Raw genomic sequence first — 22,656 nt, forward strand, 5'->3', positions numbered from 1 at the left:
TTTTTTTTTTTTTTTTGTTTTAAAATTGTTTGTATGGCATTCTATGGCTTTATACCAAAACGATCATTCTATACCAATGTATCAATTCACCCGTCCTTGTTCTCTCTACCGCGGAGCATAGCTGCTTCAATTTCCCTTTTTTTGGTGGAATTACTTTTTGGGCGCGTGAGAGTGGTCATATATCTATCCTGAGTATAAGTGAAGTGGGGTTTCGTGGAGGAAGATGTGGTTTGTATGTTGAGCTGCTTTGGGCCTGGGTTTTCTTGTTCATTGCGGAAGGGAGTTTGGATGCTGTTTAATGTCTCGGGTAGAGTATCTTGTGCCTTGCTTGGAAAAGGATAGAGCTTCCATGTTCCAAGGTATGCTTAATCAACCTATCCGCGTTGCTCTAGTGTCAAACAAGCAAACTCGAACAGCTTTTAATCCGCCAATGCTTGTTCCACGACCTTGAGCTCATACGTTCTGTTTTTATCGCTGCGGGATACGTTGTGTCTAGACTATCGTCTTGGAGACTTAATCGTCAGAAATTACATTCGATTCGCATCCAAGTCATAGAGAAGCACAGCTGACACTGTCGTTAATTTGTTATTTAAAAATTGGGAAGAAAAAAAAAAAGGGGCTGCATAAGCCAAACATAACTGACTATTTTTCACCAAGAACTGCGTTGAAGCAGTTATCACGATGCCAAACTCCCGCACTATACCCAGTTGCCCTAAGTTGAACAGATTGCAACGCCTTGCCCATGCAGAAGATTTTTCTTGCGCCCATTTCAAACCCATATTTTCCCTGGACCGATACCAAAACTAAAGCAAAAATAAAACAAAGAAGAAAGGGTAACCCCATCAGCTCACTTATCTGACGACAAAGCACGGCCTCCCATCATTCCTGATGTCGACAAAATCCTGTTGTAGGTTGAATCTACACAACGCCGATATATGCCAGGATTAGAACTGCTGTTGAATGCCAACCATGGTGATTAAATTATCATGCCAGCACTTAGATGCCGGCGTCGGTGCGCCAACCCTCAACTGGCAGAGGGAAGGTTTGGCACCAGGCCGCGATCTCTTTCTTAAGCTCGTTAATCCTGGAGACCTCGCCCGAAGCAACCTTGGCCTTGAAGTCTTTGAGCTTGTTGGCCTCCTTGGGCAGAGCAGCCTGGACATCCTTGCAAATCTTGATGCTCTCGTCGATGTATTTGGCGACACGCTGGAAGTGCTCTACGCCAAAGCCACGGCTGGTCATGGCTGGGGTACCGATACGGATACCGCAGGGGGTCAGAGCGCTCTTGTCGCCGGGAATACTGTTCTTGTTGCAGGCGATGTTGATCTGCTCCAGGACAGCCTCAACACGAGCACCGTCCAGGGAGTGGGCGCGCAGGTCAACCAAGACCATGTGAGAGTCGGTGCCGTCCGAGACGAGCTTGTGGCCAAGCTCCTTGAAGCTGTTCTCCAACGCCTTGGCGTTGTCGACGACCTGCTGCTGGTAGGCCTTGAACTCGGGCGTGGCTGCTTGCTTGAGGGCGACAGCCAGAGCAGTGATGGTGTGGTTGTGAGGGCCGCCCTGGTGACCGGGGAAGACCGAGAAGTTGATGGGCTCCTCGAGGTCATACATAGTCTCCTTGCCGGTCTTTGGGTCGACGGAACGAACACCCCTGCGGAAGAAGATCATGGCACCACGAGGACCGCGGAGGGACTTGTGCGTGGTGGTAGTAACAACATCGGCGTGAAGGAATGGCGAGGGGATCACACCCGAGGCGACGAGGCCAGAAATGTGAGCAATGTCGACGACCAAGTAAGCGCCCACGAGGTCAGCGATCTTACGCATGCGCTCGTAGTCGATCAGGCGACAGTAGGCGGATGTACCGGCCACCAGAATCTTGGGCCTGTACAGGACCACGTTCTTCTCGAGCTGGTCGTAGTCGATGATGCCAGTCTCAAGGTCAACACGGTAAGGCATGGTCTCGAAGTATGTCGAGACGGCAGAAATCCTAGATTCCCATGTTAGTTATGCATGTTGCCGCTTAGAGAGGTACATGGAAACATCAGTCCTTACTTTCGCTGGGGAGTCTGGTAGCCGTGGCTCAAGTGGCCACCGTGAGGGAGATCCAGACCCATGAGCCTGCCATGTGGAGGCATGATGGCCTGGTAAACCTGAAGGTTGGCAGGGCTGCCACTCAAGCACTGAACGTTGACACCCCACTTGTCCTCTGTGAGGTTGAAGGCAGCAAGAGCACGGCGCTGGCAGAGGAGCTCAATCTCGTCAATGTGCTGGTTTCCACCGTAGTAGCGCTTGCCTGGGTAGCCCTCGGAGTATTTGTTCGACATAGGCGAACCAAGGGCATCGAAGACAGCCCGAGACGTGACATTCTCGGAGGCGATAAGGATGATGGACTCGCGCTGACGCTGGATCTCGTGTTTCTGCCCATGAAAAAAGTTAACGTTGAGTCAACGATATGCGACGGGTGCCTGAAGTTGCCATAGAGGTATTTCAGAACTTACCATGATCTCAGCGACCTCGGGATCAGAGTCGAGAAGCGACTTCTCGAGCATCTGCGTTGGATTCATTCCACGTTAGCCCAATACCACTTTCCATGATGACTCCAGCCATGAGTGGCAAGCAACAAACCTCCTTGTGAGTAGCTGACAATGCGTATGCCTCGGCCATGTTTGCAGTTTTTTTTTTTTTTTGCGAATTGTGCTGGTAGTCTAGTGAAAGGACTGATGAACCCGCTTGGGAAGCAAGAATAGAAAGGATCAAAGACCAAAGTGACAACCAAGCAGTCAGTGAGCTGGATATCTCAAGAACGCAAGAGAGGCAGGCAAAGTTTGTGCCAAGAAGAAAAATTTCAACCGTCAAGGTGCTAGAAAATCTATGGAGGGGCACCCTGCTGCAGGAACATCCCTCCGATGAAATCGCCACAAGCTGTATAGCGGGGTATGACTCGTTACCAATGACGGTAAAGCTGGTCGCTTAGACCCTTGACCCTCAAGAAGCCAGTCTCCGACGTCGGCCACCTTACCTATTCAGAGAATTGCAGTAGGTAAAGTTTACGCAAAAGCAGAACCAATAAGTGTTTGTTGCCTAATTAACAACAATACTGTATTCCACGACTCATATCAAAAACCAGCCGTCTTGTTGAAAACTCTAAGTGTAGGTTGCGTGTGGAGTTCTACCCTGCCAGCCGGCGAGGAATGGAAGCTTTGGAGAACCGGCGGTGCAAACATTCGAGTGACAAATATTTAGCAACAATTAGTCTAGACTAGAATAATACGATATCTGGGGTAAGCTTTTGGTGGGTGTTGATATTTGACATCGTACCACTTAGTAAACGCACGCGTCTCGTGACAATCGCGCCTACACCCTGCCAGGTTGATACCAATGACATGGAGATAAAGGTGGTATGCGCATGGGCCGCAGGTCGGGCGATCCACCAGTATTGAAATACCGTAACCTTAACTGAGACAGCACCTTGCCTTCCTTTGCTAGGTACCAGGTTAGGTTGGCTCCTGCTGACTCTTTGGCAAGGAGGTAGCTCGGGTAAAGTACGCGAGATAAGTCTGCATGCAACAGTTCAAAGTACATAAGGACATAGATATGGTCCAGAACCACGATGTATTTCAATTGTAGTGAGCTTGCTCCGAACAGTTTTACCTGGCTCCTACATTGAATGAATGTAATGTGTGTGACACGTAACGGCGGCTACAAATTAAGATCCTTAAGATGCTTGTTTTCATTGGTGTAGGTGGGGCCGTCTGCTGTAGCTTCGATAGCGCAGCCTTTGAGCTTGGAGCTACAGCTAGCTGGTTGCTTTTGGCTGCACAACAACAGCTAGCTGTCGGTGTTGCCTGTCAGCTCATGGAGATACGCTTGGTAAGGTACCTATCTACGTTCCCTAACTGCCTACCTAGATTACGGTGACATGTCATTGATAGATAGTTGAGTGACTTTTGATCCATCATAATAAAGAGGCAATAAAAAAACCAGGCAAAGCTCGTCGTAGGAGCATACGTCCTATGGCAACTTGCGGCCATTCACAGTCCACCTCCCTCCAGTTTCAGCTGGCCAACTTCAATGGGCAGCTGCAGCCAAATGAATCCATCTCAAACGGGAAGTCAGAGCTCAAAACATGTCAGATTATGTCATCAAACCTCAGGTTGGGAAGTCCAATCGGGGTAAACGGACCGGTCAAAGGTTGCCACGGTCACCCACTTTTGATTGCCCGCCAAGAAGGAGGGGATCCGTTTGGGGCTTGCATTTCCCTGCGTCATCTGTAGGAACGGACAGGTCACGAGCAAGGCCCGCTCGCCGCGCAACCAAGGGTGGCTGCCTCCGCGCTACTCTTATAATCAGTCGTGGGTCTCCGCACCCGCCCCCAGCCTTCATTCCCGCCCGTGTTGCTCTGCTCTCTTGCATCATCAATCAACCATCAGCAGCGACAACACATTCCCTAATTCATTCAATACACCTGTGACCCAAAGTTTCCCATCAGCTTTGGGTTGACAGCTATTTTCCCTTCTCTTTCATCTTAATTCCATCCGTCTGATATTGTTCTTTTCGCAATCCCGATAGCCACGCGACAACACCGCCCATCATGAAGGGTGCTATGATGACAGCAGCTGTGCTGCTTGGCACCGCCGAGGCCGGTGTCCACAAGCTCAAGATGAAGAAGATTCCCTTGGAGGACCAGCTTGTCAGTAGCCTAGTCACTTCATTTCACCGCGATCCAGGCACGAAAACTAACCGAGACTTGCTGTTTAGAAAACGTTCGACCTCAGTGCGCAGATGCGAGGTCTCGGCCAGAAGTACCTCGGCATCCGTCCTGAATCTCACCAGCAGGCTGTCTTCAGCAACGATGCCGTTCAAGCCAGCGGTAATCACCCTGTGCCGATCAGCAACTTCATGAACGCGCAGTGTAAGCACCTGTTAATTCCTACTGCTGCATCTCTGTGTTGTGACACTCGCTGACCAATTTCAATAACGTACAGACTTCTCCGAGATCACCATCGGCACTCCTCCCCAGAATTTCAAGGTCATTCTTGATACTGGAAGCTCCAACCTTTGGGTCCCCTCCTCGTCTTGCGGGTCTATCGCTTGCTATCTTCACAACAAGTACGACTCGTCTTCGTCGTCGACCTACAAGAAGAACGGCACCGAGTTTAAGATCCAATATGGCTCCGGCAGCATGGAGGGTTTTGTTTCCAACGATGTTATGACCATCGGTGACCTGAAGCTCAAAAACCTTGACTTCGCCGAGGCTACTAAGGAACCTGGCCTGGCCTTTGCCTTTGGCCGGTTCGACGGAATCCTCGGTATGGGATTCGACAGGCTGTCTGTGAACAAGATCGTGCCGCCTTTCTACGCCATGGTCGACCAGAAGCTCATTGACGAGCCTGTGTTCGCCTTTTACCTCGCCGATGAGAAGTCGGAGTCCGAGGTTGTCTTTGGTGGCGTCAACAAGGACCACATCGATGGCAAGATCACCGAGATCCCCCTGCGCAGGAAGGCTTACTGGGAGGTTGACCTCGACGCCATTGCTCTTGGCGATGAGGTTGCCGAGCTCGACAACACCGGTGTCATCCTCGACACCGGCACCTCGCTCATCGCCCTTCCCAGCCAGCTTGCCGAGCTTCTGAACGCCCAGATTGGCGCCAAGAAGGGCTACAACGGCCAGTACTCGATTGACTGCGACAAGCGCAAGGACCTCCCTGATATCACCTTCAGGCTCAGCGGGTACGATTTCCCCATCAGCGCCTATGACTACATCTTGGAGGTGTCGGGCAGCTGCATTTCGACCTTCATGGCTATGGATATCCCTGAGCCTGTCGGTCCTCTTGCTATCCTGGGCGATGCATTCCTGCGCCGCTACTACTCTATTTATGACCTTGGCAAGGGAACTGTTGGTCTGGCCAAGGCCAAATAAACAGGATGGCCCTTCGAGATGTCTTCGATGCGGATGGTTGTGTATTTAACGACCGGAACCATTAAGTGAAGGCGTGTACCTTGGTATTCTGTACCTTATGTAGGACTTTTTGTTTGGCAGAACCTGGATGCACAGGGACGACTCCCAACTAGTTTCTTTTGTGTTTTTGCACTTCCTCTATTTAGAGTTTTGGGTTTCATTGCTTAATTAGGGGACAGATTATTATCAGCTGGTCTCAGCACGCATAACCTCGTCGGTGGAAAGGTTTCCCTAGTGTACGGTACAGATATTCACTGAAGAATTTATTGCCCATTTGATTGACTTTCTTGAACGGTTTTAATAAATATGGATCCAGTGCCGACTCTTTGTCATATTGATAATAGCATATGCGATTTATCCTGTCACAGCACAATGACTCTTTCGTCGCGCCTGTCCATCGGTGATATGCGTCTGTAGGTGGTGGTACGATCACGTGCAATCAATTGGCGCGCTAAGCCGATTATGGACTGGCCTGAGAATTAGGCTTGGGTTTCGTGCCGGACTCGCAAGGGCGTTGCAAGGTGGTAGCCAATCTGACTGACCCTCCCTCTCTGCTGTTCCAGAGCACGTACGTTGGTTGCTTCGCTCCCGCAAGAATCGAACAAGGGAAGCTTGGAATCAATCGAGACAAAATTACAGACTAGACAGCCTGTCCAAATATCGTCTTTTTTTATCCATCTTGCGAGGTGATGCATCCATATTTGTGGATCTGGACGATTTAGCTGTCCAAGTTTGACGTCTGTGAATTTCTTGGGGTTGTACCAAACTTGGCCCGGACCACCTCTGCACACAGCAGTAGCAAAAGCCTGTCCATCCTCCACCTACCTGGCATCCCTCGCGAACGAACGCGAAGCGCGACGAAAAAAACCACCGCCAGCGAGCAGCAACAAAACCAGCCCACTCCTGCGCCTTCGTCCATCGACCCCATTTTGCGCATCAGCGATACGGCCCAGCGCAGCCGCGACCACCACCATTTTTTCCCGTTCAATCGACACCCGCGATTGATTTTTTCGCGGTCTCGGGGACACTGCCCGCTTTTTCCTCAACAATGGCGGCCGTTGCCCCCATCCAGGTCAACGGCCTGAGCACCCCGTCGCTGCCTGCGTCTCCCGAGTCGTCGGCATCGTCGAGCAAAAGGAAGCGCGATACAAACGATGACGAAACGGCTCCCAAGCCCAATTCCCTCGATGGATTGCAGCTTACGACCAATGGACAGCAGCCGCCAAAACAAGATGAGAGGAAGCTAGTTCGCAACGTTTTCGAGGTTTTGCGCCGGTACGCCCCGTTCCTGATAGTCTATCGACTCTACGGGCTCGCTCAGCTTTTCTATGCAAGGCTAGAATGGCACTTGTTGACATCTCCAACCACTTTGATGTCTGACGTTTGCGTTTTGACTGGACTGCTAACATTCGTCGCCATTTGCACAGTTTCGATGCGAACAACTTGATACTTAGTCGGCCTATCCCGGAGCTATCCTCGTCCGGAGAACCTCAAGCTAAACGGCAAAAAGCCGATGAGTCCAGTGCCTCACAGTCCATTCAGGACAAGGCGTCTCGAGGCAACTATGCCAAATTGGACGACTTGGTAGCGGACGTAAAGCGCGCAGTGAATGATGTCCTTGAGGCGTTACGGGAAGCAACCCCTGGCGAGGATGCGCAAAACTTCGATGAGCAGCTCAACCAGGTCCTTGACTTTAGGAAGAAGGCGCTCGACCTTTACCAGCGCGAGATAGCCTATCCCGAGACTCCTGCGCAGGCTAGCCAGCGATTTTCTGGAGAGCAACCCGAGGGCAGATACGCTTTGTCGGTCTACGGGCTTGCTCCTCACGGCAAGACACTTTACACCAACCTGCAATTGCCCGTCAGAACATCAGCCCATCCCGAGGGATTATTCAAGTCTATCTCGACGGCGAAGCTTCCTCAGGGCATCATCGCAACAAGAGTAACCCCTCATTCTCCCAAGAAAAAGGCGAAAAGAGCACCTACTCTAGGGGAGCTTTATCCTCCTGCAGCCAACCTTCCACCCTTGCAGGCACCCAAATCAAGCAAGAGCACCACCAAGAGCAACGTTCTCGGGTTTCACCAGCCTGATCCCGTATACAAGTGCCCACACAAGGCTGGACTAACCTACTTTTCCCAGCATGTTGCTGTTGGCCAGTGGATTGACTACAGCAATGCGACGCCTTCCTCCCACTCGCAGATCAAGACCAAGCAGCGCGAACGAGCGCAAAGCCTGGCTGGACATAAGCCCTCGACTGTGGAACTCGAGATGTCCGAAATGGAAACCTTGTTTCGTAGGGCTTTCACCAGCTTTGCGCCGTCAAAGGACGACACATCTGCAGTCATTCCGTCCAATCACGCCAGTCGCATATGGTGGCAGCGTACTGGGCAACGTCAGTTGCAACGGATGATTAGCGCTGAGGAATCTGATGACGCGCCCGAAGAGAGCGCGACCGAGATCCCGCACGATGATGTCGATGTGGATGCCGTTGAAGAGGCTATCCGGAATTGGGATGGGCTAATCGACCCTAGTCTAGAGGACGGCCCCAGCAAAGAATCAAAACAAGAGAAGAGCATTGACGATAAGCTCATGGAAGCTTCCGACCTCATTGAAACGCTGGCATCGCACCAGCGCAATCGCCATCTTGCATTACCGACAAGCAAAGATCGACGATCGACGGACCCTGTTGGTGCGGATATGCTTTACAATGGATCTCTTGTTCAGCAGCCAGGTGCCGAAGAAACAGAGGTGTATATGAAACTGAAGAATGCGCTTCTCGACATAATACTTGATCTACCACCTTATGCTTTGTCGAGGCTTGATGGTGACAAGCTTGGTGACCTTTTCATCAGCACAAAGCTCGAGATTAGGACCGATGTCCGTCAGGGAATCAATGAGGAAGATGAGTCGGTGGTCAAGGCCCGCCAGCAACAGCAACAACAGCAGCAGCAACAGCATATGCAGGCCAGCGCTCCTCGACAGCAGTCCCACAGGACACCAAGCGTGCCTGGTGGCGTGCCCTATGTTAACCAGCAATACTACGCCACGCAGAACAGGCAACCTGCACCCAACACAGGAGCTCCTCCGTTTTACCAGCAAAGTCCAGTGCGAGCTCAGCCTTCTCCGCTGCATCAGAGGCCGCCCATGACGAGTGCCATGCCTCCCCAGATGGCCCAGCACGCGTCCCATGTGCCGCACCAGTCACATTCACCCCATCCCCAGCACCGACCTTCTTCGTCTCAGCAATACCGCCAGCCCAACGGGTACTCGTCAACATATGCGCCACAAAACCCCAAGCCTCCTGCTCCTTATGGACACAATGCCATGCCATATTCCGGCACACCGGGGCAGAGCCAGGCGCAACGTATGGCAGCACACCCTGGATATGCGCATGGTTCGCCGGCAGGCACTCCTACTCAGTCCCAGCAACCACAACGTAGGTTCCCAAGCGGCAACCAGGGCTTCGCCACTGGCTATCCGCCACAACAGGCCCCGCAACCGCAGCACCACCAGCCGATGTATCATCAACAGCATGCTGGACAGCGACCAGGATATCCACAGCAATATTCTAATGGCCAGCCGAATATTCCACCACGTGCTGCGCACCCGCCCCAACCTACACCTCAGCAACATCCTTACAGCCCGATGCAACCACAGCATCATCCGCACCCTCAGCAAATGGCACAGCAGCCTCGCTTCCCGCAGTACGCTGCGTCGCCTGGTCCGCAGCCAGGCCAGGGCCATAGATACCCCATGTCGGGCAATCAGGCAATGACGCCTAATGGAGCGCACCAAGGGACGACGCCATCTCTGGGACCGTCAGGTTTCCACACCCACATGTCGGAGTCGCAGCAAAACCAGATAATGGAGCAGTCTCGCCGGTCGGCCCAGCAGCAGATGCAGGGCGGGGGTGGTGTTGGCATGAATGCCGGACTAGCGGGCATTGGGCTCAAGGGCAACTTTGATATGCAGAAGCAGCTTGCGGCTAATCGCGCTCAGCAGCAACACAATCCTGTCATGATGCAGCAGCAGCAGCAGCAGCAGCAGCAGCATATGTCTCCCAGCCCAAGGGCGCAGGTTGCATCCCCAGTAGGGCTCCACGGTGCGGGTGGACCGTCTCCAGTACCGATGAATGGTATGATGGGCTCGCAACAAAGGCATACCTCAAGCGCAGCCAGCTTCCCCCACGCAACGCCATCGCCTGTTCAGATGGGATCTCAGCCCAGGCCCCCCGCTTGAGAGTATCTATGAAGGCGTATGATGGAATTTGGATTCAAACGGAGACAATTTTCATAGCAGCAACCCCCGATTTTGATAGCCTCCGCTTTTGAGGCTTTGACAACAAGGAGGTCTATGGTGCATTCTTTGGGGGGTGCTTCTGAGCCCATTTCGAGAGAACGTGGGCCTGTGTTTTCTTTAGCTTCTTGTTGGACTTTCTCTCTTTTTTTTTTTTTCCTTCTCTTTCTCCTTTGTCAGCTTATTTGGGCGGCGTCACCAAGGAAAACGTCGGAAATGGCAAAGTGTTGAAAGGAAACGGCGGATGTGCTTAATCATATTCCTTTAATCAGTACCGCCCATCATTCCTGGACTACAATTGATGAAATTTGTCGTTAATAGTTTTTTTTTTTCTTTTTTTTTTTTTTTTTCTCGCCCGTCTAGAGATGCGCTGCAAATCATATACTGTTGTTGTTCGTTTTTCTATGGGAGCAAGTCTTCTACCAGAAGGATATGCAAAGTTATGCGCAAAAACGAAAATTTAAAGTTGCGGTTTCCTACTATCTTACATTGTTCAAACCGAAACACTTCCAGCTGATATTCACCCTATATCAAGACTGCAAGGGAGGTACCTTGCATGGTATTGTTATAAACAGACGGCTGTACCCCTAACTGACCATGGCTTTTACCTTGGTGCTGCACCATACGACAACTTTCCTCCAACTGCTGCCCAAGACTTGGGTTAGAGCTGCAGTGGCGGCCTTCCTTACGAGTATAAGTTAATGCAACTTTCCTACCACAAATCGCCGACAAGACTCGATTCTGGACCATCATCAGCACAACATCCTTAACGAACAAAACAAACAAGCGTGACGAGCACAGGACGCAAGCTGACAAGCTAGTCGGCATGATATAGCCACTGCAAGGTCCCGGCCTTCTGTCGCGACAAAATAAACTGAAAGGTAAGTGAATTAAATATCACAAGATTCCGAGGTCTATTCAGTGACTTCTTTTCTTGTGCGATGCATTGCTCCTGTTGCTGGCTGACTCTTGACATTCGCTTCTGGCTTTTGTCGCCCAGTTCCGGCCCTAGCTGACCTCCCAGCGGACGCCCGCACGCCAGCCCCGAGGCTTGCATTGCCTTGTCACGCCGCCTCCCGCCCCAGCCGGACCTAATATTGGAGCAAGAAGGAATTCTTCGCCGTGGGCGAGCTGGCCGAGACTGACCAAACCCCTGGTTTCGGGCGCTTCGGGAGATTTTGGTCCTTTTTTTCACAACCCTGTCGTCGTGCCGGGCAGTGTCGCAATCAATCCCTCGTGTGATGTCCGCTGCGCCGCCCGGGTGTTCTTTAAGGCGTACCAGGCTTTCGAATATTGCAGCTGCATGCTGTCTTGTCAACGGTGCAATGCGCAGGTAAGTAAATATCTGTGGGTGTGTGTTGGGTAAAGTCCGCGAAGCGTTTCGGATTTGATTTCCATATAAGGAACTTTTGCTTTCTATGTCGCGAGGTAATGTAGGTCCAGCCAAGCACTGTTAGCTTTTACGAGCTGAACTAATAGCCGGCGGGGGGAGATTTAACCCCAGCATCGGCATATTCATCCTTCTCCATGGACATTCCACATCAGCGCGCGATGGGATGCTGAAGCTGGCCATTGACCACCCTGAAAATAAGCTGACCGAATATGTGCACGAAGTAATGGAGTTGAGATATTGTGACAAAAGCGAAAGGGGTATCTTTTCAATATAGCGAACAAAAAAAAAAAAAAAAAAAAAAAAAAAAAAAAAAAAAAAAAAAAAAAAAAAAAAAAAAAAAAAAAATTCATATACAAAAACCTGCACACCAAAGTATACACTCCATATTTTGCGGAAGCAGCACTAGTCATCGCCTTCGTGTTGTCGACTGGACGTCGACTCTATGTATACACGCCGCAACTCAAACATGACTTCGACGGCGATGAGGATGATAATTATCCACTCGAGTCGGGTCCCGTGCTTCTGCGCCGCCATCTCACGAAGCACAGAGGCCATTTCCTGGGCGTAGTCCATCTTCTCGTTCAGGATGCGGATACGGACACGGATATCTAGCGACTTGCCAACCTGATCAAAGTAGCTTTCGAGATTCAGCTCGTCCGACCCTCGGTTCTCCCAGAAGATATCAGGCAGAGAGTCGGTGAGCTCCGAGTAGTGATTGAGCTGCGCCCGTAGACTGAGCAGCTCGCCCGTCTTTTTTAGAATGAAGCTTCGATTGTTCAGACGGAGATCGGATCCGCGCGACAGGTTCTCGGGCAGCCGCCGCATCGACTTGAAGTAATCGGTCAGGCACGCCTCGAGCACAGCAAGCTTGGTGCTCTGGGCCAGACCCGACGAGAAGGCGATCTGCGCCAGCGTTGTGTCCAGCCGGTCTCCATCGCGCAGCTCCCGCCGTGTGCCCAACACCACCGTATCGTCACCCTTTACGGCGCTGACCTCGCGGTCCGGGTCCGTGACAAAGTACAGATCTTCGGTCTCGAGGCTGGCTACGTGCGGCTCCTGGGCGGCCGGAAGGAGCGTCTCGGCGGCCAGCGACTCGACGACGTCGGTTGGCAGTGACCAGGCCACCACGGTGCCCGAGGGGAAGACAAAGATGTCGCCCTGGCCCTTGGCGCGCGCGTGCACTACTTCCTGCGGCTCGAAGCCGGTGCCCTCGGGGTCAAGCGAGTAGCCGTGTGCCAAGAGGATGCGCGTCACGGCGTCCATGTTGAAGCCTTCGGCCACACAGACGGCCGTAACGAGTGACGCGGCCGCATCTTCGCTGGTGTTGGGGAGCGCAGGTTCGTCCGGCGACGCGTGCCTCTTGCCGACATCTCGCGTGCTTGTTGGGGGTTGCTTCTGGGCCTTGATGGCAATGGCCCGTAGCGGATTCTTGCCACGGCCCTTGGCACGTTTCTTGGTTGCCTTCTTGCTTCCTCCAGTGGAGCTATTTCCGCTCGAGTGATTTTGTGTCCTGTCAGGGTCTCCAGCTAGAGACTCAGCCGGTCCGCGTTGTTGTGGCTGTTGCTGTCGCACCAAACTACCAGAAGAGAAGCCATGCTGACGCTGCAGTGGTGATGGAAATATTCGGCCAAGACATTGTAAAAGGTTGGGTTGTCGTACGATGTTTTCGAGGCCGTTAGACTGAGCGTTTACGCATCTTCGGAAGCAGGTTGAAAGACTACGGTGAGGAAATCGCATGATGGAAGGGCTATGATGCAGCCATTTAGACTATGTATGATGGAGATCTATCGCTTTGTGTTGTAAGAGTCGGTGGACCTCTGTTTCTCGGGCAATATGTTGAACCTGCCAAAGGGGTTCACGGTAAACATGAACTGTTGTTGCATTTCAGATGATGCCAAGGAAGAAAAGAAAGACCGATGTCGCATGGATGCTTGTCAGGCACCCCAGTCTAAGTGCTTATCTACAATTTGATAAGAGATTTTTTTTCTCATTTTTTGCGACAGTGTCATGGAGGTGGAGCCTCCCCCACCAAGTCACTTACACAAGGCGATCTGCAGCAGCGTCTACCCCTCGATATGCTGGTAATTTGGGCGCGTCTGCAATAGCTCGCGACTTAAAAGGAGGAAAAAAAAATATTTCTGGGGTTTTGTCTTGGTCGTACTTGTCTAGTCCCTCTTTCTTTTCCTGCAAAAAAGTGTTTAATTTAGTAGGGTATTTTCCCCCTTAACCATTGTGGTACAGGAAAATATATTTCTCATCAATCATATACCCTTCAGCGAAGAAAAAAATGTCTTCATCAACTGAGCAGGTGGCGGCGCCTCACCAAACATACGACGTAAGTTCACAACAAAGAGTCACACATGATAAATATGCTGCCCTAAGCTGGCTGCCTGTTCATGTTATTAACAACACTATCAATAATCAGACCATCCTCACTCTTGACTTTGGCTCACAATACACTCACCTCATCACGAGGAGATTACGAGAATGCAATGTCTACAGTGAGATGCTGCCATGCACAACCAAGCTCTCAGACTTGACATGGAAGCCCAAGGGCATCATCCTGTCGGGCGGTCCTTACTCCGTCTACGACACGGACGCCCCGCACGCCGACCCGGCTTTTTTTGACCTCGGCGTCCCTGTCCTGGGCATCTGCTATGGCCTCCAGGAGCTCGCTTGGCGTCTGGGCAAGGACAATGTCGTGGCCGGCACCGAGCGCGAGTACGGCCACGCCGACCTCACGCCGCAGAAGAACAGCCAGGCCGACAAGCTGTTCAAGGGCATGGGGGAGGACTCTCTCCAGGTTTGGATGAGCCACGGCGACAAGCTCAGCCAGCTGCCTACCGGATTCCAGACCATTGCGACCACCACAAACTCGCCATTTGCTGCCATTGCCCACGAGTCTCAGCCCATATTTGGTGTGCAGTTCCACCCAGAAGTGACCCACACCCGCCGTGGCTTGGATCTGCTGCGCAACTTTGCTGTCGGCATCTGCGGCGCCCAACAGAACTGGAACATGCACAACTTCATCGAGCAGGAGATCGCCCGCATCCGGAATCTGATCGGCGACAAGGCCCAGGTTATTGGTGCTGTTTCGGGCGGTGTTGATTCTACTGTTGCCGCCAAGCTGAGTGCGTATTCCTGAACTGGAACTCCGAAACCCCAGCCACCACCTCCTTTATCCAGTTTCCATTGTACAACTTCAGTGGGCGTCTTTTGCTGACCAAATTCCACTTTCCAGTGAAGGAGGCCATCGGCGACAGGTTTCACGCCGTGCTCGTGGACCAAGGCGTCATGCGCCACAATGAGTGTGCCGAGGTCAAGAAGGCCCTTCAAGATCACCTCGGAATCAACCTTACGGTCGCAGATGCCTCAGACCGGTTTCTTGCGGGTCTCAAGGGAGTTGAGGACCCTGAGCAGAAGCGCAAGTTCATTGGCAACACCTTCATCGACATCTTCGAGGAGGAGGCCATCAAGATCGAAAAGGCGGCCGAGAATACGCCCAACGCCGGCAAGGTCGAGTGGTTCTTGCAGGGCACGCTGTACCCGGACGTCATCGAGTCCATCTCCTTCAAGGGACCGTCTGCCACCATCAAGACGCACCACAACGTCGGTGGTCTCCCCAAGAGGATGATGGAGGGCCAAGGCCTGAGGCTGATCGAGCCCCTGAGGGAACTTTTCAAGGACGAGGTTCGGGCCATGGGTCGCGAGCTCAAGATCAACGAAGAGCTCGTCATGAGGCACCCTTTCCCCGGCCCCGGCATTGCCATCCGCATCCTCGGAGAGGTTACCCGTGAGCGTGTTGAGATTGCCCGCAAGGCCGACCACATCTTTATTAGCATGATCAAGGAGGCTGGCATCTACAACGAAATCAGCCAGGCGTACGCCGCGCTTGATACGAGCAGGGCAGTTGGTGTCATGGTAAGAGCCCGGACGAGGGCTGTCTTTTTTTTTTTTTTTTTTTCCCTGCATTCCGTCTCAGTGCTTTCACTAACGCAGCATTTAAAAAGGGCGACAAACGTGAGTATGGATACATTGTCATTCTCCGCGCGGTTGTCACAACCGACTTCATGACGGCCACGGTCTACCACATGAAGCCGGAGCTTCTTGACAGGATCTCGACCCGCATCGTCAACGAGGTCGACGGTGTCACTTGCGTGACGTACAACATTACGAGCAAGCCTCCTGGAACGATTGAGATGCAGTGATGACGGCAAACACGGGAGAGGTTGTTTCTTTTTTTGGGTGGAGTTTTCTTTTTCTTTTTGGAGTTGGTACTGGGATTTATATTAGATCAGGGAGCTCTCAGACAGCTGATGGGTCAAGAGTGAAAACAAATACTTATGCGTTAGTAGATTAGATATTGATGCTTGAATTGATGATTCTTGGGACAAATAATGAACTGAATCGTTGAAGTCAGTGTAGAGTGTAGAGTTAGTGGGCTTTATTTGTCCTCTGCCGACGGGCTGCCACCCTGGTGGGGCCTACTAGCCATGACGGAGTATCATCAAATAGCACTGTATTCCTTACAGGGTGTGCAGGTTCCCCACCAAGATTTAATGCTCAAATCGTCAACGACGTGGCCATTGCTACGAGCTCAACAGCTAGCTATACATTCTGCACTACACTCGCGACCAACAACCATTGCACCTGTCGCAATGGAGGATCCTCTACAGGAAACGCGAGTCTACGACTTCATCGAGGACAAGCTGCAGTCCACGACTGACCTCGACCACCTAGACAGCCTGCTAGCCAGCGTCGAGCACCAGAGAACGCAGCTCCAGACGCAGCTGGACGATGCGACGCGCGAGCTAGACGCCGCCCGGCGCTCCGGCGGCGACCGCCAGGAGGCGCTGGCACGTCAGATTGACGACTTTGAGCAGCTGCAGCGCAGCATCGACGTGCGGATGCAGATCGTGTCGGCGTCGGACGCTCCCGACGAGGCCATCCGCCGCCTCGAGCCGCCCATGCACCAGCTGCACCGCGTCAAGCTCGCCCGCGACTACCTGCAGCTGCTGCACGACGTCGACGCCCTGCGCCGCCAGGCCCGTGACCACCTCCCCGCCGACCCCAAGGCCGCCTTGCTGCCATATTCCCGCCTCAAGCAGCTCTCGTCCCGCCTCGCCGAGCTTCAGGGGGCGGCGGACGGCGCCGCTACCCACCTCGTCGCCCACGTCGCCGGGGTTACGGATGCGCTGTGGGGCGAGATGAAGCAGATTATGTCGGATGAGATGAGGGCCCTGCTCACTGCGAGGAGATGGCCGGCCGAAGTTCAGCCGGATCTGGTTGTCGACGAGGAGTGGCGTGGCTGCTTTGAGAAGCTGCTGGATCTGCAGGTTCCCGAGGTGCTGTATTCGCCGCCCGACGTGATTCTACCGCTGCTTCCTATCGACGTCATGGCTCAGATATGGGTCAAGGAGTTCCGCTTCCACTTTCTCACCGATGGCCGCCCGACTAGCAACAACCGCTTGATCGGTCAGCATTGCTTCCCGTGGGTTATTCGACTTGTGTCGACGTGGGAGGACTTCTTCAGGGAGAACTTTGGTCACTCGCTCGCCTCGAGATTCATCGAGACGAGTGTATCGTCCAAGATGATTTACTTGGATCCCGTCTGCGCGCTCATCACGTCTCTCCTTCCGGTGCTGAGGGAGAAGATTCTGGCCGCGGCCGAAGAGGCCGTGCTCGACCCCAGCTTCCTCAGCAGCTTCATGACGCAGCTCATGGGCTTCGATGACGAACTGCGCTCACGTTTTGGCTATGACGGCGGCGACGGGGACGGCGACTGGGACGGGCTGACGGCCGAGGTGCTCAACCTCCACTTTGCAAAGTGGCTGCAGGCCGAGAAGGATTTCGCCCTGGAGCGGTTTGAGGGTATCATGGACTCGGCAGACGCCAGGAAGATCGACTACGACTACGGCGGGCCGGGCAAGACCAAGCCTACGTTCGGTGCCGTCCGCGTAGCTGACCTGCTCCGGTCTGTGACGAGCCAGTACGAGCGCGTCAGGAGGTTCTCGCATAAGTTGCGATTCCTCATCGATATCCAGGTGGCCATCCTCGACGACTTCCACGACCGTCTCCGGGGCTCGCTCGAGCTATATTACTCGCTTACCTCAACCGTGGGACGGACTCTGCATGGCGCGACGGCGGAGCAGCTTGCGTCCCTCGAGGGTACCGGCGCCCTCGAGACGCTGTGCAAGGTGTACGGCAGTGCCGATCATATTGCAAACGCTCTCGAGGACTGGAGTAACGAGGAGGTACGTATGGCGTGTTTGCTTTACTATAGATTTTTTTTCTCTTGGGTTTTGAAGCTAATCAAACTCTGGTCATCGCCATAGTTCTTTGTTGTGTTTTGGGAGGAGCTGCAGGCTCGAGCCAAAAAGTCTGAAGATCAGGAGAACCTGGCCGGCGGCCTCAGCTACGACAACGTCAAGGACAAGACATCAGCCTCTATCGGCGACGAGGGCGATGGGGGTCTCATCTTTGACGAGACCATCGCAGCTTACAGTGCACGCCGCAAGGCTGCCCGGGATTTCCTCGTATCCGCCCTGGTCGACTCCCACCAGGAGGCCTTCCGCCCTTATCTCAAACGCACCCAGTGGACTACCATTAGCGACGATCCGGCCCAGGCTGACCCTTATCAGCTGCCCATCACTGCGGAGCTGGATGAGCCACTACGGGTTAGTTCCCTTGCAAAAAAAAAAAAAAAAAAAAAAACCATCTCTCGTAGTGAATCCGCTCTTTTATTTTTATTTTTATCTTTATTTAGTTTTGCTAATGCACTTCCTCTCAAATTCCGTACAGATCCTAAAGCGCAACCTTGAGTTCCTCAACCGGGCCCTCAGCACCGCGGCCTTCCGGCGCGTGTGGCGCGAGGCCTTGGACAAGCTCGACGAGACGCTGTGGCACGACGTGCTGACCCGGCACAGCTTCACGGCGTTTGGCGCGGCGCAGTTCATGCGGGACCTGCACGCCGTCGTGGCGTTGGTCGAGCGCTACATCCCCGACGGCACAGGCGCGGCCCTCGCGAGGGTGCAGGAGGGCGTCAGGCTGCTGAACCTGCCAATGGATGCCGAGGCGTCGGGCAAGGCGGCGGCGGCGGCGGTGACACTCAGGCAGGCGAGCGATCGTGTGTTCAAGGACAATGAGGAGGCCAAGAGGTTGTTGGAGGAGTTGGCGATCGACTTGCTCAGCCCGACGAACGCGAGGCATATCCTCCAGCGGAGGGTGGAGATGAGCGAGTAAATAAAAACCAAGATTATGATTGGCGCCACAATCCAGGTGTTTTGAGTCTCTGTGGCATCCTTCTCAACTCCCGAGAGTGACGGTTCCCAAAAGCTCGTACGATTAGAAACCGGAAATGAAATCTCGAGATACCATGTAATATATATGCGCTAAAAGACAAGCCCGCGTAGTCTAATCGGGCGTGATAAAATCCAACCGGCGTTTTTGACAGAATATATATATATATATATATAAAAAGCGAAAAGACCCTCCTTTCCTTTCCCCCCCTCAAAATTCCTCATCCGGGAACGCTCAGTTCATGGCCCTCATTGCCATCTCCACCACGGCAAACGTGCCCGCGCTGACGGGCATGGCCCTGAGCAGGGTGGGCGCGATGCCCTTCCAGAAGCCCCTCAGGCCCTCGGCCCTGAAGGTCTGGGCGAAGCAGTCGCGCATGCTCTTGTACCTAGCGTGCTCTCCAAAGCCGTCCGTCTGCATCTTGGACTTGACGACGTCAAAGGGGTAGCTGGCGAGCCAGAGGGCCTCGCCGGCCAGGCCTCCGTACAGAGCGACCTTGTAGCTGGGCACCTCCTTGCGCGAGATGTTGTTCCTGGCGGCGTCGCGGCTCATCATCCACTCAAAGGCGAGGAACCAGCAGCCGTAGGCCTGGGCCTCGCGTAGGATCGTCACGGCCTCGCCGCGGTACAGACCCGGGAGTATGCCGCCGGCGGCAGCGCCCATCTTGCGCGCGCAGTCGAGGGGCCCGCTGTACAGGCGCGCGGCGCCGTGCGGTTGCGTCTGCAGCCGGATGCGCACGTGCTCAATGGGCCCGGATATGACCGAGTTGGCCACGCCGGCAAAGGCGCCCGCCGCGTAGTACTGGCCGTAGCTGAGGGGTGGCGGGGCGGCGCCGGCGGTGAGGGGGAGGGCATCGCCCGGGTACAGGTCGCGGGCGTTTCGGGCCTCGAACCACCGCCGCGCCTGGTGGAAGGCGCCAAATTGCACCGAGACGCAGGCGCCAATGCCGATCAGCGGCGTCAGGGTGCCCTTGTAGAAGGCGAGCGCGCCCTCGTTCTTGTAGATTGACGTCGCGGCGGCGAGGGCGGACGGGTAGGTCGTCGTGGTCTGCAGGCGGACTTTGACGATATCGAAGGGCTGGCCTGTGGGTGGGGGTGATTGTTGTTGTTGTTGTTGTTAGTCGAGTGCCAAGACTGATCGCTATACCTCTTCTTTTTCTTCTCCTTTTTTTTTGTTTTTTTGTTCGCTCTCTTAGAACTTACCAATAAGCACCTGTGCAATTCCACCGGCCGCGCCAGCAGCCAGATCCTTGGCCGTTTGCAGCGCGCCACCGCCATGTGTTTCTCCATCACCTGCCATCTCTACTCTTTCCAGCCCAGCTAGGGATCAAAGAACTCGATCAGAAACGAGATTTTCTGGTCTTGCTTCCTACTCAAAACTCGCAGCAACCTCGTAAAGGAGACAAACGGCCGGCCCCGCCCCCGCCTGGTGGTCAATTGACCCAGCCGAGGTGAAGTTTGTTTGTGTTTTGAATCGCGGATTTGGTGTTTCGCTTTGTATTAGAAGCAAAGTATTAAGTTGACGAATAAATGTGTGATGTGTTGTGCGAAACGAGTCAAAAGTCAAGAGCATTTAGACTCAACAGTCCCTTGTTTGAAGGAAACTCTCGGCATAAGGGTAGGAAGCTCGAGTTTGTTAATTAATTTCGCCGCGATCGGAGCTATCAGAACGGCGCAGCGGTCAGAGCTGTGGTGGGGCCGATACGCGTCCCTTACAGATGACATGCTGCTAGCCGCAACGGCACATGGTAGCACGCAAAGATAGGTAGATGTAGGGATTGTAGGCGCTCTCTCTCTCTCTCTCTCTCTCTGTATATACATGCGAACAATTGCTTTCTGCTTCTGAATTTTGCACTGATTTTTATGATATATCTAGTCTCGTAAATAACAGCAAGGGTCAGTCGTAAAAGCGATGGGTAGATTACAGCAACTCAAATTCAGGCCATCTCCACATTTTGCCATATAAATTTAGCCTGCCGAAGTGGGTAGCACTGCTGTTGCAGTAGATAGATCTTGGCATCACATGACCAGATGAGCTTAGTCAGCGCTGTGCACACCATAAAAGCGCTGCCACGCTCGTTAGCCTAGATAGCGCACCCTACCTGAATACATGGCTCTCCTACCACTCATGCAGGCTGCACGTGTACGTTCGTGTGCGTCAACTGCGATACGAGTACAGTACTTTGCTCCCAACTTGGTAGCCTTTTTTGGGGGCAATCGGCGCTGCAGTTTTCAAGAGTCAAAAAGTTCCTATCATCCAGACAATGCGTTGGAACGTCACGTTAGCCTACCCAACCGATACATGGTCTGCGATTGATGAAAACACGACAGGAAAAAGCATCATCCCGCCGTAACTATTTGCAGTAAAACAGGCAGGCTTTCAAATAATCTGATATCATCGGTGGAATCGACGGGATCAGCTCGTCGAAGGTAGCGTTGTTGCGTTATTGCGACATTCAAGTATAGAAGATGTATAAATTAAAATTGTGGATGGCGTAGGGTTTTTGTATATCTCGAGTAAAAATCGAGAGTAAAAACACGGGGAGCAGAGACGAGGATAGCAGGCAAGAAGCTGAACATCTGGGAATTGCTTGTGGTGACTTTGGGACAGATCAGAATCAATACGAGCAAATTTGTTTTACCTGCGACTTTTAATGTCGATATTCTAGAACTTGATAATACTTCAAGATTACTGATTAATCCTGTTTTCACCCTTCCCCTGTGAGAGTCATTTACAATGCGCATTGCCAATATGATTCTCACATATAAAGGACATACGGAGTTGCTAGTCTCCCAAATATTAGTTTAGAACCATCGGCCATCGATTTGAACGATACAACTGTTGCAACCTTTACTTTTACACTTTTACCTCGTTCCCCTTGGACTATTATTTTGTCTCGATTCCTACCTGTCTTCCCATATCAAGATAGCATTTCACATTTCAGGCCTACAAGTTTCGCAAACCATAAACATGATATTTCCTACCCTCTACCTCCCTATCATGATCGCCCTTCCGATGGGCGCTGCGGCAGGATGGTGTCAGTACACTGTTACATGTATTTCAACAGGAGAAAGACAGACCGCTGCAGCAGAAATAGGCATGGCAGCCGTCAAATGGGAATTTTCCTGTGATGGTCAGGAATACACCATTACCCTTCAAGCTACTCGAGGCTGCCCTAATCCGGTGCCCGGGGGGCGATTGGGCGGTGTTTACATTACTAGTGGCAGACGCCAGCAAGGAGGGGATCACAGACGAGTCTTTCCGCTGTGAGCTCTCCCTTTTCTTTATCTCTTTCTTTTTCTCTCTCTTTCTCTTTCTGCTTTTTTTAGACATATATAACATTTGCATATTATGCGTTCATGCACCACCATTTCATTGCTCAGCTCATCAAGGGGGGGAAATCCGGGAAATTCTTACTTCTTTTCATGCTTTGACCTTAGCATCATACCCTGAAACAATATACCCTAAATTCTCCTAAGCTTGTTTGGCCCCGAATTGTAAACTTGTGCAGTGGCTGACAGTCTAAATGTCCCGGTTTACAATAATGCCTCAGACAGAGTCAGCTGCGTCGTTTGCAAGGATAAGACAGACGAGCAACAGGGGGTAGGTAACAGACCCGGCTGGCGGCTGCTATCGTTACTTTGAAGACTACAGGAGCATTCATGAAGGCCTTTTGTTACGTTTCGCAATGGCTTCTGCGCTCTTCGCC

The 22,656-nt window shown here is 52.7% G+C and overlaps 6 protein-coding genes across 6 annotated transcripts; 3 read left to right on the forward strand and 3 right to left on the reverse strand.

Moving 5' to 3' along the window:
- Window positions 1–996: 996 nt before the first annotated feature.
- Window positions 997–2,664, reverse strand: PpBr36_08219 (uncharacterized protein; the record flags this gene model as incomplete). The annotated part of the gene is made up of 4 exons (XM_029895350.1): window positions 997–1,987; window positions 2,053–2,417; window positions 2,499–2,549; window positions 2,626–2,664. The coding sequence occupies 4 exons, from the start codon at window positions 2,662–2,664 to the stop codon at window positions 997–999; spliced, it is 1,446 nt and encodes a 481-aa protein (XP_029747274.1).
- Window positions 2,665–4,570: 1,906 nt separating this feature from the next.
- On the forward strand, window positions 4,571–5,920 carry PpBr36_08220 (uncharacterized protein; the record flags this gene model as incomplete). The annotated part of the gene is made up of 3 exons (XM_029895351.1): window positions 4,571–4,690; window positions 4,759–4,912; window positions 4,986–5,920. Coding segments are annotated over 3 exons (1,209 nt in total), but the record flags the coding sequence as incomplete, so codon positions are not given.
- A 1,087-nt stretch (window positions 5,921–7,007) lies between these two features.
- Window positions 7,008–10,198, forward strand: PpBr36_08221 (uncharacterized protein; the record flags this gene model as incomplete). Its single annotated transcript, XM_029895352.1, has 2 exons — window positions 7,008–7,234; window positions 7,387–10,198. The coding sequence occupies 2 exons, from the start codon at window positions 7,008–7,010 to the stop codon at window positions 10,196–10,198; spliced, it is 3,039 nt and encodes a 1,012-aa protein (XP_029746735.1).
- A 1,852-nt stretch (window positions 10,199–12,050) lies between these two features.
- On the reverse strand, window positions 12,051–13,385 carry PpBr36_08222 (uncharacterized protein; the record flags this gene model as incomplete). Its single annotated transcript, XM_029895353.1, has 1 exon — window positions 12,051–13,385. One exon carries the CDS (start codon window positions 13,383–13,385, stop codon window positions 12,051–12,053), a length of 1,335 nt encoding a protein of 444 aa, XP_029746732.1.
- Window positions 13,386–13,935: 550 nt separating this feature from the next.
- Window positions 13,936–18,890, forward strand: PpBr36_08223 (uncharacterized protein; the record flags this gene model as incomplete). Its single annotated transcript, XM_029895354.1, has 5 exons — window positions 13,936–14,779; window positions 14,890–15,569; window positions 16,181–17,902; window positions 17,984–18,325; window positions 18,450–18,890. 5 exons carry the CDS (start codon window positions 13,936–13,938, stop codon window positions 18,888–18,890), a joined length of 4,029 nt encoding a protein of 1,342 aa, XP_029746733.1.
- Window positions 18,891–19,181: 291 nt separating this feature from the next.
- PpBr36_08224 (uncharacterized protein) lies at window positions 19,182–20,246 on the reverse strand (the record flags this gene model as incomplete). The annotated part of the gene is made up of 2 exons (XM_029895355.1): window positions 19,182–20,029; window positions 20,150–20,246. The coding sequence occupies 2 exons, from the start codon at window positions 20,244–20,246 to the stop codon at window positions 19,182–19,184; spliced, it is 945 nt and encodes a 314-aa protein (XP_029746738.1).
- Window positions 20,247–22,656: the final 2,410 nt, after the last annotated feature.

The sequence above is a fragment of the Pyricularia pennisetigena genome, chromosome 5 (genome assembly GCF_004337985.1).
Source record: "Pyricularia pennisetigena strain Br36 chromosome 5, whole genome shotgun sequence".
Classification (NCBI taxonomy): Eukaryota; Fungi; Ascomycota; class Sordariomycetes; order Magnaporthales; family Pyriculariaceae; genus Pyricularia; species Pyricularia pennisetigena.